Source organism: Arvicanthis niloticus, chromosome 2 (genome assembly GCF_011762505.2).
Source record: "Arvicanthis niloticus isolate mArvNil1 chromosome 2, mArvNil1.pat.X, whole genome shotgun sequence".
NCBI classification, from domain to species: Eukaryota; Metazoa; Chordata; class Mammalia; order Rodentia; family Muridae; genus Arvicanthis; species Arvicanthis niloticus.
Genome location: NC_047659.1, coordinates 48880226 through 48897586, shown reverse-complemented (window position 1 = coordinate 48897586; position 17361 = coordinate 48880226). Strand labels below are relative to the sequence as shown.

At 42.1% G+C, this 17361-nt stretch overlaps 1 protein-coding gene across 2 annotated transcripts in view; it reads left to right on the top strand.

Moving 5' to 3' along the window:
- The window catches only part of Gpr155 (G protein-coupled receptor 155), a 44147-nt gene extending 26786 nt beyond the window's left edge, over nucleotides 1–17361 (top strand). For both annotated transcript variants that reach the window (XM_034496538.1, XM_034496539.1), the window contains 6 exons: nucleotides 3704–3808; nucleotides 6711–6847; nucleotides 8419–8514; nucleotides 10628–10692; nucleotides 11746–11883; nucleotides 15008–17361. In XM_034496538.1, coding sequence (XP_034352429.1) covers nucleotides 3704–3808; nucleotides 6711–6847; nucleotides 8419–8514; nucleotides 10628–10692; nucleotides 11746–11883; nucleotides 15008–15308 — 842 coding nt within the window. In that variant the 3' untranslated portion in view covers nucleotides 15309–17361. The remainder of the gene's footprint in view (nucleotides 1–3703; nucleotides 3809–6710; nucleotides 6848–8418; nucleotides 8515–10627; nucleotides 10693–11745; nucleotides 11884–15007) is intronic.

Genomic DNA, 17361 nt, shown 5'->3' with positions numbered 1-17361 from the left:
GGCACAGTGACATTTAGACCAATGCAAAACCAAAGTCCAACTATGTCAAACATTCAGGACTCACGACCTGTGTTCCAAAGGGCTTGCCACAGCACACACAGCTTATCTCCTAGGCTCAGGCCAGCTCCACTCCACAGCTGCTGTTGTCCTTGGTGGCCATCCCATGTTACTGGCATTTCTAAAATGATAGGGTCTCTACTGTACCTGGGTTTCACTTTTACCAATAACCTCTCCCAACCCTCTTTAGGGACTCTGACCCTGAAGAGTCATGTGATGCCAAGCCTCAACTTCTATGACCCCTTCAGTCTTGGGGCTTCTACCTCAGCTGAAGCTACACATTCACCCAAGGCCTTACTGGCCTCTCACAGTGCCATCTCAGCTGCTCTCCATGACTCCTTCATGCCTTTAGAAGCAGCACCTGGAAGACTCTTACACATCACCCAGTTCATTTACTAGTGCCAAGTACAGTACAGACTTGGTCACTTCTGGACCACAGCTTCTGTGTGCTGGTCCCAAGGAAACACTTATCAGAAGATTTAATCTCAGTGATTCTGGTCTCTTCTTAATTGCAGATCATTTCTCAGACCCGGTTTGGCCAGCATCAATTGTTTGAGGAAAGCAAAGGTTTCACTCAGTGGTGCTGGCCTCTTATTAATCACAGCTGATTCTTCACCCCCAGCTGTGCAGAACCACAGATTCTTAATTCAAAATATTAAATGGCCTCAGTAGTCTGAAACTTCTTGTCAGTACCTCACACACCAGGTCTCTGTCATCTGGAGCCTCAGCAATTGTCTTCTCTCCACACTATTTCTTAAGTTCCCACAGAACAGCCCTGGGCTCTGAGCACTGAATGGCTTTTCCAAAACCCTTTCACAATCCTGCCCAAAACATGTCAGGATCTGTCACAGCAATACTCCATGAACCTGGTACCAATTTCTGTTTTAATTAGGGTTATTATTGCTGTGATGAAATGCCATGACCAAAAATAACTTGGGGAGGAAAGGTCTTATTTCATCTTACAGTTTATAGTTCATTATCCCAGGGAAATCAGGGCAGGAGCTGATACAGAGACCATGGAAGAACTCTGCTTACTGGCTTGCTCCTCATGGTTTGTTCAGCCTGCTTTCATACAGCACACAGGACCACCCGCCCAGGGCTAGCCCTACCCACAGTGGGTATATCTAGCATTTTATTCATCTGTTTCTTTACTGAGAGACATTTAACTTGCTTTGAAACACGTCTCTGTTAGAAGCAGCGCCACAGTGAACATCTGTATTCATATACGCTTGGGTACACATCAAGACTGTTCTGAAGATGGTATCTGTGAGTCATGGGAAATATAAACCCTTGTGTCAGCTTACTTATGCGAGTCTGGTTCCAGATTTCCTTGGCTTATACATATATTGCTAGAATCTTCTTTTGAATATATAGGCAGCATTTTTTTTTAAGTTTTCAGATATACTGTTCCTGTCTCAGTTTCTCCAGGTTTCTAGGCAAACCTCACTGGATTTCCCTCTCAAGCTAAAGAGTCACTCGGAGCATGTAGTTCTTCCTCCATAGGGCCCTCTGTTTCCAGTGTCTGCTAGATTCTTATAATTCCTTCCTAACGGGAACCCCTGACTTCCGTCATTTCTGGGTCCACTCTAGCTGATGTGAAATGGCCAAACTAATTTTCCTCCTGAGCTTTGTCCGTCTGTATCAGGCTCCTGCTATGGTGCAGGTCGAGACCCTCAAGCCCCTCCAGTACCTGATGGTTCCTGCTCAGCCCTGCTTCTTCCTCCTCTCCCTGTGAACACTACCAAACTCTCGTGCTTTCTCCTGTGTCATCTGTGACTGGCGCCTGTGTCATCTCTCTCTTTCCTGCTTTTGCTACATAGCTCTTAAACCCCGGGCTCACTGACAGTCTGTGATGATGTCATCAGAATTTTATTCTTTCAAGACTCTTGACCACATTCCTTTTTAAAGCTGAAGTTCAATGACATCTTTACTAAAATGCTAGAGGCTGCTTTCGCTAAGCCCAGGCTACTTCTGTGATCATGCCCGACCTCCCTCCCATTCTCGTTTTATTTGCACTTTGCATTATACCCTAAACCAGTCTGATTTAGGGTCAAGCTAGAGGACCACTATCTTCACATAGCCTGCATTGTCTTCCTTCATGAATGTTTTAGCTTGGCTGCCAAAGGTTAACATCTCTGGGAAGCACTAAACAAGGTTGGTAAGAGACCCCTGGGAGACTTTGGCATGCGTTAACTGACTTTTAGAAACAGCAAAGGACTGAACCGTAAAGTTTAAGCCCCGTTAATATCATCACCAGCAAGAAAACTAAATTAAACCTATGTTGTAAATAGGACAGCTATCTGTTATGCCAATAGGAAACTTGCAGAATTTATGCTTTCATCTCCTTATTTCCTAATTTTATTACGGTTTTTGTTTGTTTGTTTGTTTGTTTGATTTCATTTTGTGGTACTGAAGTGGAACCCAGGGCCTCATGAATGCTGGAGAAGTGCTCCCCCTTCCCCCACCTCCCCAAGCCTTATCCACAGCTTCTCTCCACCCCGCTCCTTGAGCCATATCCACAGCTTCTCCTCTTGGTCTTGCCTCCCTGTTTTATACCTGTTCTTGTTTATTTGGCCCCTAGCCTGTAAATACCACTTCTGACTTGTCATTATCACTTCAGTTCCTAGTGAGAGATCAGGCTTACTGTACATACTTAGAAATGTTATTTTCCCGTGGAAATACAGAAGAGTGGGTGGGTAGGTACCCCAGGATTCTCTGACACCATCATGACAGCTGCTTCAGTGAAATACTCGCTTATTTGCTTGTTCACCCGTGTTCCTTAGGGTGTTAGTCATTTTTCTAACATTAATCTATTAATATTGCAATCTATGTCAGGAAACACTATGGGTATATAACTGTAAAAAGAAATTTTAAAGGGCATTCTGTGCAGTTATCTGAGGAAATAAATATATAAAATAAATCTCTAAACAAACAAATATGTAAATAGAATAAATAAATAAAAACAGAGGAAAACTACAGCCGTGCAGCACGTGTCTCACGGTGACTCATGGAGAACAGCCTGCCTGTGAGCCAGCCAGAGCTCCAGCCCTGTGTGCTTGAAAAAAGCAGAGAGAACTGTTAGGATTGCATCTGCCAGACTCACAAGATGCGGGCGCTTGAGGGAGGTGACTGCTGAGCTGAACCCAGGAGAGGATTTCATCAACAGCGTCCATACGCAGCTTCCAGAGGACTGTAAAGAACTGTCCAGAAAGATGGGGATGCCTTTCATCCCATTACTGGGCCGGGCATACGGAGAGTCCACGTCACAGGTGGCTTTCATTTAGATCAACGTTGGTTTGACTTTTTCACCAGTAATCAGCAGAGCCGTGGTGTTTATGAAAGTGATGAATGAGAGTCTTGTGTTTTAGGAAATGGTTTTGAATTCTCAGTTTCCAAAGCGCACTGGAGAGGAAGCAGGATTGATAAAAACCTTTCTCCCTGTCTCGTACATCGAGGTGACAACGTTAGGAAGCGGAGCATTTGCCTGACACTGTTGAGTTGCTCACTGCCCCCCAGGATGAGTACCCATACAGAAGATGTTTCCACCGAGACAGCAGGAGTGGCTTGGCCTTGGCTTGGTGCCGTTGAACTTATGCGTTTCTGCTGTGGGTGCACTCTCCCTTCACATTCTATTTTATCTTTCTAGGTTGCTGTGCTTGCTCCTTGGGAAATGGTGAATTACGCTGTCCATCAATAGAGCCAATAACAAACTCAAGTGCTAGTGGGCCAATGCCTTCTTCCTTTGAGAAAAGTAAGTGCCCCGGGACTATGAGGATGCACTTAAGGGTGGGAAGAAAGGACCGTCTTTATATGTGAAAAGAACACCACCCAGGCTTTCTGCTGAAGCTGTACACTGTAGCACATGGCTTGAGAATATGTTTCCAGTAAGATGGGGAAAGTTATAATAAGATCATAATCAAAAGACAGAACACTTATTTAAAAAAATAAAATTCTTAAACATAGTATTATAATAGACAGATACATACACACTTCCAAATAATTTAACTCACATACCTGAGGGTGTAGCTTAGTGTCAAGTACTTGCCCAACAAGCATGAAACCCTAGGTTCAAGCCCCAGGACCTTCAAAACAAAAACAAAGATTAATTGAAGTGATAAATCCGGGAAGTTTTCCAGAAACGTATTGAACTGCCCCGTAGTTTTATTCTCCAGGACCAGGACCATTTAACCAGTTCAGACCTTTCATAAAATTCAAGAGGTAATAAAAGTACATTTGTTTCATGTCAAAATAGGACATAATAGAGTATTTAGGGCTCATGTGGATTTATCACAGATAAAACTTTATTAATTTAACCTTTAAAATTATATGTAAACTTCCTCACCCAAGTTCCCTCTCTCCATCCACTTCTGATGTCTATTTTATTTCCCTTTCTGAGTTAGATCCCAGCATCCTCCCCTCAGCCTCCTTGTTACTTAGCTTCTTTGAGTCTCTAGCCTGGTTATCCTGTACTTTGTGGCTAATATCCATTTATAAGTGAGTACATACCATGCATGTCCTTTTGTGTCTGAGTTACCTCACTCGGGATATTTTCTAGTTCCATCCACTTGCCTGCAAATTTCACGATGTCCTTGTTTTTTAACAGCTGGGTAATACTTCATTGTGTAAATCTGCCACATTTTCTTTACCCATTCTTCAGTTGAGGGACATCTAGGTTGTTTCCAGTTCCTGACTATTACAAATAAAACTGCTGTGAGCATAGTTGAGCAAGTGTCCTTGTGGTATGGTGCAACATTTTTGGGGTATATGCCCAGGAGTGGTATAACTGGGTCTTGAGGTAGAATTATTTTCAATTTTCTGAGAAATCACCAGATTGATTTCCAAAGTGGTTGTACAAGTTTGCACTCCCACCAGCAATGAAGGAGAGCGTTCCTCTTTCTCCATATCCTTGCCAGCATGTGCTGTCACTTGAGTTTTTGATCTTAGCAATCTGACAGGAGAGTTTAGATGGAATCTCAGAGCCATTTTGATTCACATTTCCCTAGTGACTAAGGATGTTGAATATTTCTTTAAGTGTTTCTCAGCCTTTAGAGATTCCTCTGTTGAGAAATCTGTTTAGCTCTGTCTGTACCTCATTTTTTAATTGGGTTATTTGGTTTGTTGGTTTGGTTATTTCTTGAGTTCTTTATATATTTTGGATATTAGCCATCTGTTGGATGTAGACTTGGTAAAGATCTTTTCCCAATACATAGGCTGCCATTTTGTCCTACTGATGGTATCTTTTGCCTCACAGAAGCTTTTCTGTTTCATGAGATCCCATTTGTTAATTGTTGATCTTAGTGCCTGAGCTGTTGGTGTTCTCTTCAGGAAGATGTGTCCTGTACCAATGTGTTCAAGACTATTCCCACTTTCTCTTCTATTAGATTTAGTGTATCCAGTTTTATGGGGCTCAGGTGTGAAGGGAGTGTGGGGTCTGTGGGGACTGGGAGGAAGAACAGAAATTGATGTGGGGGGGGGGCTATCTCTGGGACATGCCAGAGAGACCTGGGATGAGAGAGAGAGGCTCCTTGGAGGCCATGGGAGTAACCCTAGCAGAGACTCCTGACAGCAAGGAATATGGAGCCTGAACTGGCCAACTCCTGTAGCCAGGTGGGGCTTGCAGTGGAGGGAGGGGGGCACCAACCTACCCACAAAGCCTTTGACCCAAAATTTGTCCTGCCTACAAGATGTGCAGGGATAAAAATGGAACTGAGATTGACAGAACAGCCAATCAATGACTGCCATAACATGAGACCCATCTCATGTGAGAGAGCCAGCCCCTGTCACTATTAATGATACTCTGCTATGCTTGCAGACAGGGACCTAGCATAACTGTCTTCTGAGAGGAAGCTAGCAGCTGATGGAAACAGATGCAGAGACACACAGCCAAACAGATAGGCAGAGCTTGGGGAATCTAGTGAAAGAGTTTGGGGAAGGATTGAGGTAGCTGGAGGGGTCAAGAACACCACAAGAAGACCTACAGAGTCAACTAACCTGAGCCCATGGGTGCTCACAGAGTCTGAACCACCAACCAAACAGCATGTGGGTTGGACCTAGGTCCCCTACACATATGTAGCAGATGTGCAGCTTGGTCTTCATGTGGGTCCCCTAACAATTGGAGCAGGGACAGCCTCTGACTCTGTTGCCTGACTGTATATTCCCCTCCCCAGCTGGGCTGTCTTGTCTGGCCTCAGTGGGAGAGGATGTGCTTAGTCCTGCTGTGACTTGATGAGCCAGGGCGGGTTGGTATCCATGGGACCAACCTTCTGTGAGTGGAAGAGAAAGGGGTGATGGGGGAGGGGTGTAAGGATGGGACTGGGAGGATAGCTGAGAGGGGTGCTATGATCCAGATATAAAGTGAATAAATAATATAAAACAAAATAAATAAAAAGATTATTTATTTAAGTTATATGTAAACCATATAAAGTATTCTAAATTATGTATCATAATCATATAACATAAATTTTGTAGACAAAGACCTTTGTTAAATACGTAGATGGAACTGCTGGATTCTGCCTGTGCATAAGAGACTCTCCAACAAAACATGAGAACATTCCCCAGGGCCACTGACAGTTAGAACCCAATTCTTAGACAAGTAGGCTTCTGTGCTGTTTCTCTTGGGTTTGATCCTTACAGCTGTGTTCACTGTTTTGTAGCCGACCACTGTGTGAGCCGCTGTGACTCCCAGAGCTGCATCCTCGCCCAGGAAGAGGAGCAGTACCTGCAGAGTGGAGACCCACAGCTGACCCGGCACGTCCTGCTGTGCTTGCTGCTCATCATCGGCCTGTTTGCCGTGAGTGTTTCTTCTGCTTCTATTTGGGGCCGTTTCTTTTAAGATTTGGCTTCTCTCAGAGGAACATCATTGCTGTTTTGCAGGAGTATGTGGCTAGGTCATCTGAATATTAGCAGTTAGCTTTAATGTTGAAGGCACAGGATGGGGACAAGAGATCTTCCGTTGCCCAAGCGCCCCAACAGTCCGTTCCCCTCATATCTCTTATTCAGTCTATACTATTGAACTTAGAATTTGTGAAAACACAAAGTATTTCCATGATACATGCAGGACTTGTATGCCTGACAGTGGGCAAAAATAGCTGAATCATCTCCAGAAAGATATTTTTCAAATAAACTTCTAAAAATAAAATTTGGGGGGTGCTAGAGAGGTGGCTCAGCAGCTAAGAACACTTGCTGCCCTTGGCAGAGAATAGACATTTAAGTGTCGGCATCTACAACTCAGTTCTAGAAGATCTGATGCCCTCTTCTGGCCTCCGTGTGCAACAGGCAAACACATGGTAAACATACATGCATGCAGGAAAACACTTGTACACATAGATTGAGCCCAGGGCATCATGCATGTTAAGCAGAAGCTGAACTACTAACCTCTAACCTCAACCCTGCTACTAATTTTTTAGCACACTCTGCATACGATAATGGTACATTCAGGCTTCTGTCTTGCTTTTTTTCACCTATGTTAAACAAGGTCACTTGACTGAAGTCTCTGGAGCCATTGTTTTAGCATATTTCCCAACAACCACAGAGAAGTAACATCATAATTTATTCAAGTACTTCTCTATTTTTAATTGTTCATAATTTTTTCAAAATGCTCTAATAAACACCTCCAGACACTGTATTTTTGATCGGTAGAGTCCCAAAATTGAGAGACCTTCATCAGCGTCTGTATTTCTATAACACAGGTGTATTCTACTGTTTCTTTCCCAAAGGGTGAATACAGATTTATAGAGTTCTCATGCCAACATCAAATATCGAAAGATTTTTAATTTTATAACAACTTATAAGTATAGTAGTTTATTTTATTGTGTACATTTTTTAATCGTAGAAGGGATTTTATTTATTATCCTCATTTGTGAATTATCAGTTGTCATACATAATTCCTTAAGATGGTTCAAGCGTGACTTCTCTAGGGATGGGAGATGGGCCAGAAGCCTCTGTAACCTTTACGGCCTTTACACTCGGACGCTCCCTACACAGCACGACACTAGCCAGCACCCCTTAACAGCCCTCTAAGAACAAAAGTCACAGGAAAAGAAATGCTGCTTAGTGATGTCATTGTTTTCACTGTGTCAGACTAATTCTAAAATCCGTCCTGTGTAGGCTAGTCGGCAGTCCTGATATATTATGTAAGCTTCTGTATTATATCTCACGTCTTTCTGCTCAAATCTGATCAGAATAGATGCTGTTTGAATGGCATCTGTCAAGAGGAGAGGTTGAAACCTCTTGTTTGAAAGACAAAGCTTCTACATTCTCTTGATGTTTTTCCCCTTTCGTCTTCCCCCCCTAACTATTAGCTAAGTTATACTGTGCTCTGGATGCTTAATTCTCAAGTGCTCTCTCTGCCCCTCTCCACAGAATCTCTCTAGCTGTCTGTGGTGGCTGTTCAACCACGAGACGGGACGACTCTATGTTGAATTACAGTTTTTCTGTGCTGTGTTTAACTTTGGCCAGGTATTTATTTACAGAGAACTAAGAGGGCTCTGGTTTCTTGGGTGATTTGATTGGGGGATGGGGGGGGTGCAGACGTTGTTTTCTTTTAAATCAAAAGGGTTTAGTTTGTCTGTCAGCTGCTGACACACATGACAGCTGACAGCTGCTGCCTGTCTCTCAGAGAGATGAGTTATTATATTGGTTAAAGTCATCAGAATGTTCGCTGAGTGTTTCAACCAGAAATACCAAATACTTTGTTTTGCTTTGGTGTTGAGATGAAAAATGATAATTTAAGTAGGAGCAAGATATCCTCAAATTCTTCCTAAACTTCTTATGATCTTAATAACTCACTTTGGGAAATCACTTGCTTCTTGAGCCTTTTGTCTGGCCTCTTACAGTACTGAACATTGAATGTTTTTTGAATGACAGGAACTTAAATCAGTATTTTAAAAATCATCTGCTAAAATAAATTTTAGCAGAGAAGGTAGTAGCTTTTCCTTAAGAGTCTACCAGGTACCAACCATTTGTTAAGGATTTTACATTCGTTGTCTCATGTCAACACCAAAATACCTACAAAATAGATACGACCATTTCCCCTGGCACGTTTCTCTTAAAATTGATATTTAATGCCTAGCATTCAGAAGGCTCTAGGTTAATCCTGAGCACTGGGACAAAAAATGAGCTATTTAAAGAAAAATAATATTTTAATATTGGGAAATATTTTATGTGCAAAGTTTAAATTTTATTTTTTCATCAGCCTGCTTTTTTTTAAAGGTTCTGGGGGATTGAATTTTCACTTGGAGTTTTGTACATACTAGGCAAGTGCTCTACACTGAACCATATCCCTAACTCAGACCTATACTGTTTGATTAGAGAACATTCATTCATAAACTGAATATTTTCTTGAAAAATACTGTGTTGGAAATCACTGCCTATTAAATTTGAAATATTTGGCCATATTAGCCGTAGTTAAACCTTGTCAGTTTATGCCCCCTCATGCTTTTGCCTTCGACTGACCACTCAACATATTTCCTGTTTGTTTTGACATGGTTGCTGGAAGAAAATTAACAAAGTATAAAGAAACATTATGTAATCAGTTTATTAAAAACATGGGCACCCCAGAGCCACTTGATACCAGTCTCACTGTGTGATACTATTTAAGATCTGACATTACCAACTATAGAATGCTAGGCTGAAAATTCACAGTACTCCCCACACCCCACTCCCCTTAGCATTTCGCATTCAGAAAGCCCACTCCAGGCTGAGCCAAGCTGGGATGGGAGCTAAGCGAGCTTCAGTCCATAGGGCTCTGTCAAGTACAGAACAGAAGGGCAGGGATGTTACCCTTCAAATGCTGCCTACACAGCTTATGCCTTTTGGAAGGCATGAGAAGACACAGCTCTCTCTCCAGTCCATTCTCCTTGTAAGGACTTGGTGTAGTGAGGTATTCCCTTCTGACAGTTTGTAGTTTAAGGCTAAAGACAATCTAGTCCTTCGTGTGTTTGGGGAAGGTAGGGTATGAGTAGAGTTGCCTGTGGAGGCCAGAAGGAGGTGCCAAATCTCCTGGGACTGGAGCTACAAGCAGTTTTGAGCCACTCAGCATGGGGGCTGGGAACTGAAGAGTGACAAGCACTCCTAACCGCTGGGCCTGCCCACTAGCCTCATGTAGCAGTGCATGAAGGACCATGCTTACAAGGTATAAGTCCTTGGTGAACCTTTCATATCTACAACATAATACTACATGTATTACAATTAGATATTGCAGTCCTTGTTAATTATATTTACGAAGTTTCAAGAGAAAAACAATAAGTACGTAGGCACAGTGAGAGGGATTTCTTTTCAGAAAGGGGGAGACAGAAGCATGTAGGCTTTAAGAGGTTCCGTTTCTCTTCAGTGAGCTGTCATGCAGATGCAGTTTCAGCACTGGCTTTCCTCATCATCCTACTTAGTAGGAAGAGACCGCAAGCAGGGTGTCATGTATGCCCACAGACACTGAGCTCACGTCTGCCCGGATGCTGAATTTCAGATGTTGCTCTGATCAGTATCGGCTGCTTCCTCACTTGCTAAACGTCTTAATCTCTATCTTAAGGTTCTACTGTTGAATTCAGACAGAATAACTGTTTTCTCTCCCTAGGGATTCATTTCCTTTGGAATCTTTGGGTTGGACAAACATTTAATCATCCTACCTTTCAAAAGAAGGTAAATTCAGTTTTGAAATAAGCCTGCATACCTAAAGGTGATAACAAGGTCATTCCATTAAAATATTGATACCTTTGCACTTTTATATCTGCTAGGAGACCACTAAATACCACACAAAGGTTATCTGTGAAATCATGTATTTGTTGCAGATAATTGCAGAGAATGTATTGAAGGAAGTATTATAAATCCAGCAATGTAATTTGCATTTTAACAAGAGTTGACAGGCACGGACTTCTACCCATGTTATTAACTGCATACAGTGAAATGAAACTTGCAAATGGAAGTAGTCGGTGGTGTGTTCCCCCATTAACGTCCACACCTGATTGTTTCTCTCCCTTTGACAATAGGCTTTCTCTTCCTAGCAAACTGAGAGTTTGCAGAAAATTTCAGGATTCTCTCAACTTTGGAGGTTCTGTTGGCTTCCTGTAATTTACTTTTTAGTTAGAAATCAATGTTTCTTTATGAAAAATAACAAAGTAAAAGTTACAACATAGGGAAGAGAGGCAGGGAGAGTGTTTTTCATTTGCTCTCGAGGCAAAGTGCACAGACACTAGAAGTGCTGACAGGAACCTTGCCTCTCTTCTCCGCGGTCACCACCGTTATTCTCATTAAGCTGTCTTTGCTAAGGATCATAATCACTGATAATCATTTCCAAAAGAAAAGTGTATCGGGAAAGCCCTTCAGCTCAGTCTCCAGTTTCACAATGTGGCCCAAGTCGGTTGTCAACAGTTGTATTGGCTGGACGGACAGAATGAACAGGTCCTGGCATTTGTTTCTGTGGTACTAATATTGGAAATGGTGAAATAAAATCCCTAAGTTAGCTTGGTTGGTTTCAGTTTCTGAGGCAGTCTGAGACATCCTGCCTAGTTTCTAAGTTATGTCTGTGCTTAGAACCCACCAGGGCTCTGCGGGTTCAGAGATCAGTGAAATCCTGGTGTTGATGACAGAGCTCTGGTGACAGGTTTTGGATTAGCCACCTGCAGAGGCAGATAGGCTCTTTGCACACTCGTTTTCTCTCCTTAAAAAATGGCCTGCTTAAATTTTGGATTTCAGGCTTGAATTCCTGTGGAACAATAAAGAAGCAGCAGAAGACAGAGAATCCCCAGTTTCTGAGGAAATAAAAATGACCTGTCAACAGTTCGTACATTATCACCGTGACCTGTGCATCCGAAACATCGTCAGAGAAAGAAGGTAAAGTCAGTACAGGGTTCAGAGATGAAGATTCCAGGTTATGAACGTAGGTTTTAATGAGCTAATAGTTGATTCTTGCACTTACTGTCAGGCAGCTTCTGATCTCTCTATAAAATGTGATCTGCAGAAGTGTGGTAGGAGATCTACACTCTCTCCATGTCGGCCGTTAGTGTCTCCCACAAAGCCCTGGCAAACACCAGCTCTAGAAGAGATTTCATATTCTCATCCCCTAGTGCTGTGCCGTTCCTTGTTACTAATGACGCTGTCAAGAGAATGGAATGAAATTTCTGCCTCTTAATTAATTCTATGATTTTTTATTTCACCTCAAGTCCTAGTCATTATTTTTTGACATTATATTTATTCTTCTAATCCCCAAGGTACAGAATATGCTGCAGCAGGAAATGATGAACTATGAATAATCAAACATTACTGTGTCGATAGCTTTAGTTGTTATGTGAGAGGAAATAAAACTAAGAAAATATGAAGAGCCTAACACCTTTATGTGTATTTATAAAAATTTGGAGATTAGTATTCGAGACGGTTCATTTTCAAGTATTGTGCCACAGTGTTCAACACGCACGCCATTACCACTGCAAGAGCATAGCCGGGTGGAGGAAGCGGGAGGGGCTCACTGAGTGTCAGTATCCTGAGCTGGCGCTTCTTGACTATGTGAGCCTTGGCAAGTTCAATTTTCAAAATCTCAGATGTCCTTTTCCTTGAAAAATCCTACCTTAGGGGCTGGAGAGATGGCTCAACTACTGAAAGCACTTGTTCTTACCGAGACCCAGCTTCTCAGTTCCCAACATTCACAGGGAGGCTCACAACAGTTTGTAACTCCAGTTTCAGGGGATCCGACTCCATCTTCCTGTCTCCTGGGCACCAGGCATACACATGGTGCACATACATACATTATATACATTACATACATACATACATACATACACACACACATACATATATACATGGCAGGCACAGCACTCATGCACATACAATAGTAATAAGTAAACCTTAAAGAAAAAATCTTACTCTGGAGGCCTTCAGTGTCTGTGATGAGCCTTGCCCAATGGCTGACAGTGAATGATAAACTCTGGAGAAAAGTCACTTTTCTACCTTGGAAGGCTGAACACAATTTCAGGATACAGTCTGTGAATAAATCTTTAAATTTTTTTTTAGAAAAAAAAAATTCACATTATCTGTCAGAGTATTGTGCTTGCCAACTGTCAGGAAGCAGAACTCTCAGCATTTGCTGAGCTACCAGATCCCAGATGGCTGCATGGGCCCCAGCTGGTATAAAGCAGCTCGTCCCTGCTCCTGCCCAGAATCTGCAGCCTGCACTGTCACACTCACTGACACTCTGTACTATTCCATAGGCTCTTGTGAGAGCTCCTGCTCACAACAATCAAGGGCCAGATATCTTCAGTCAGTGCCTGGGCAGGAGATAGTGCCTCGATGTTGAAAAGGCCCATACACAGACTCTGTCACCGATAGTTCATGTGTTTGAAAAGATTTCTACATCATTAACTTCTCTCTGATTCGTATATGTGGGACCTTGTATTTGTGGTAAAAAATGCTTTAGATTTTTCACACCTATTTGTCACTTCATCTTGTTCCTCACCCTCTATTTCCTGTTGTCAGGCACTTCAGATTTCACAGCTTGATTGACGCCTGTGGAAATTCTTGCTGTCTAGTGCACATTTGTAGGAAAATGTTCATAATTCATGTCATTGGCTTTTTGTTTTGCATATCTTTCTCGTCTGTATCTGCTCGTACTTATGGCAATCCAAATTTGCATTAGGAAGACAAATATTAAACAATCGGGAAGCTTTAAACAAAAAATCAAAGCACACTGCTTAAAGCAGATCGGTTTCTATTATTAGTGTGCATGCCTGTGGAGGTCAGAAGAGCGGGTCAGATTCCCCTGGAGCTGGAGTCACAGGCAGTTCTGAGATGCATGGTAAAGATGCTGAGAACTGAACTAGAGTCCTCTGGAAGAACAACGAGCACTCCTAACTGCTGAACCATCTCTCCAGTCCCAAGTCTTACTTTTAAAATCTTGGGTTTGCTGTAGACTGACCTCACTTGTTTGCTCCCTGGTTCCTAATGAAGCAAGTGGCTGTACTGGCTGCTGAGGGAAAGAGACTATTTGTGGGTACTATAAGCTGAAAACAAAGCTTAGTTTTGTTTCAATCTAATAAACTAGGTTAATAAAAGTAGTTCTTTTTTCCTTTGAGATAGAGTCTCATTATGTAACCTATGCTCAAAGCTGATTGAGCCTCTCAAGCACTGGGATTATAGCCATGTATCACACACACACACACACACACACACACACACACACACACACACACACACCTTTAATAGTCATTTATATAATAGCTCTCTGCAAAACAGATAAAAGGCCTCATGAGGAGCTGCAGAGATTGCTCAGTAAAGTGAGAAAGCACAAGAACTTGACTTGGGTCTATAAAATCCATATGAAGCTGGACTAGTGGCCCAGGCCTGTCACCCCAGGCCTGGTGGAGAGAAAGCCTAGCCAGAGGAGCCTCTGGGAGACTCAGTGAGACTCTGTCCCAGTAAAGATGGAGAGCAATTGAGGAAAGACAGCAACACTGACCTCGGGTCTTCACACACGTGTACACACATTATGTACATATGCACACACACACACACACAGAGCAGAGAGAGAGAGAGAGAGAGACGCCATGCTACTATTAAAAGATACTTTTGGAGTGTGTGTAGAGAAATGGCTCAGCAGTAAGAACACTGGCTCAGTAGTAGAGCACTGGCTGCTCTTCCAGAGGGTCTGGGTTTGATTTCCAACATACACGCATGTGCTCCCCTCCAGGAAGAATATTTCTCAGGCAGTACACTGACCTATGTCACTTTTAAAAGTGTTCGCTTTCCCAAGCACTACTAGCATATTTTATTTTCTGCAGAGGGTCTTCCTAGGATCAGGCAAGCCAACAGATCCTTCATGTTTAGCACAGCTCCGTCTCTGTCACGCTTTTAACTATTACACTGTCTTCCCTCACTTCCTTTCTATTTTTCTTTGCTCATCTTCCATCATGCAGTGCTGATACCAGAATTACAGTGCATATGGCTGAATCATTCCTTTGACATACAGGTGTGGTGCAAAGACTTCTGCCGGGACCTTCTGTGGCTGTGACCTGGTGAACTGGCTAATCGAAGTCGGCCTTGCTTCTGACCGTGGTGAAGCTGTGATCTATGGAGACAGACTGGTGCAAGGGGGAGTCATCCAGCACATCACCAATGAATATGAGTTTCGGGATGAATATCTGTTTTACAGATTTCTTCAAAAGAGTCCTGACCAGAGTCCTCCTGCCGGTACTGTAAGCAACCCCCAACAGGAAAGCTATAAAGAAATTGGTCACTCATCTCTGTCCTCACTCTCCCCTAAGATTTAACTTATAGAGAGAACCCCACAGGAATCATACCCTCCAGCCTCATATCTGATCCTTTTAGCTGTGGGACCTCGGGCAGGTCATCTCTTCTGTAAAATGCAAAGGCATTCCTACCCTGTACTGACACGCTATAACTTTATGTGTATATAAAGCACATAGGAAACTGACAAGAGAAACCATGAAGTTAAAAGTTATGATAATGAATATAATAGTTGCTATAGATACCACTATTGTCCCAATAGTTTAAAATCGTTTCTTTCTGAAACTGTTTGTTATAATTACAAAGTCAGCATCCAACTGGCTGTAATTTTAAATTGCCAAATTTGGCAAGTTTGCTGCTCTCAAAACAAACCTTAAGACAACTTTACATTTATCAATAACACTTCCCCCAACAGATTTTTGTTCATTCTGGTAAAAGGTTTTATTTTCCCTCCCACTTCTTTGACAAATTCTGCCCATTCAAAAATTACAACTACTGTTTTGTTTTTGAGACAAGGTCGCATGTAGCCCGGGCTGGCTTCAAATTCCCTATGTAGCCAAGAATGGCTCTTAACTCCTGATCTTCCTGCCTCTGCCTCCTGAGTTCTGGGCTTATTGGTATGTGCCAACATGCCTGGCTAACCCCAGTATTTTTTTAAAGTAATTTTAAAATTTATTTTTGATAAAACACCAATTTTAAAGGTTTGTCTTTTTGTGTCTTCTATCTAAACTACTAATGTGTACCAATAAGAAAAGAATAAGAACATTAATATTATTATCTCTGTTATATTTCAAGGTAAAAATTTTAAGTAATTTGATCATATTCATTTAAATGTCTCCCATCCAAGTACTAACCAGGCCCGACCCTGCTTAGCCTCCGAGATCAGACGAGATCGGGCGCGTTCAGGGTGGTATGGCTGTAGACCCATTTAAATGTCATAAGAAATAATGCCATGAGATGTACTGTTTCTGGTAGTTTTAAAATATACTGTAGAAGAAAAGTCTGCTTTATGCATTGAGAAAATATATAGTCAGGAACTTAAAATTCTAAACCTAGCATCCTACCTTTAGAATTTAGTCTTTTTTGTATTCATGTCTAAAAAAATTTGAAAGTTTAAAAATTAGCAAGTGTTGCTTAGTCCCTCAAGAGTTTAAAACAAAATGACATGAACACAGATTTCTTACAGGTCTGGAGGCTAGTAGTGTAAGAGTAGGCAGCTGAGCACTAAGCCTCTGGGGAGGCCCCATTTCAGGTCCACCAAGGGAGCCGCCTGTGGTGGGAGGGAGGCTCTGAAAGAGCAAACCGCATGTTCACACCTCTTCTCTCATGATCCACACTTCTCCAGGTCCCCTCACTGGGGTTGGGTTTTGAAGAGACACGTCCAGCCCATAACAGCCTCGGGTAAAGCTTCCCTCTCAGTTAATCTGCACATCTTTTGAACAGCTACTTCATTATTAGATCTCAGTGATGGTTTAACTTATTTTAAATGTTACTTATCTTACTTTAGTGTTTCATATATAAAAGCCATTTAGGAAATTATGGGGTTGGTGCCCTGGCCCTTTTAATGTAGCAAATACATATTGAAAGGAAACTTTGCATGGAAGCCTAGTGTATGTAAAAAGAAATGATGTTTATTTTATGTTATGATCATGGAATTGGGATGTTTTAGGCAGAACTATATTGCCATAAAACTTAGGGGGAAAAGGAGACATGCCTACACTGTACGCCTAATGCCCAGGAGTGCGCGTAAGCGCTCGCCTTAGCAGCCTTGAGTGACAAGACAGAATTCACAGGTATGCGGGCAACTCAAACTCAAGTGAGGGAATTTGTTTTGTTTATGAATAACCATATTAACTATGCTCTTTCATTTGCACAAATGGAATCTGAAACATTATTGTCCTTGGGAGACTCTAAAAGAAAGCCATAGATCAGAGTGACTTGCAGTTTCAGATGATAGAGGCTTTTAAGCCATGTTTTTAGGATTAAGGATAAGCTAATTTTATTAAATGAAAATATTTGTATGTTACTTTCTCACTGACAGCACGTTTCTCAATAAAATACCTATTTTAACTTGCA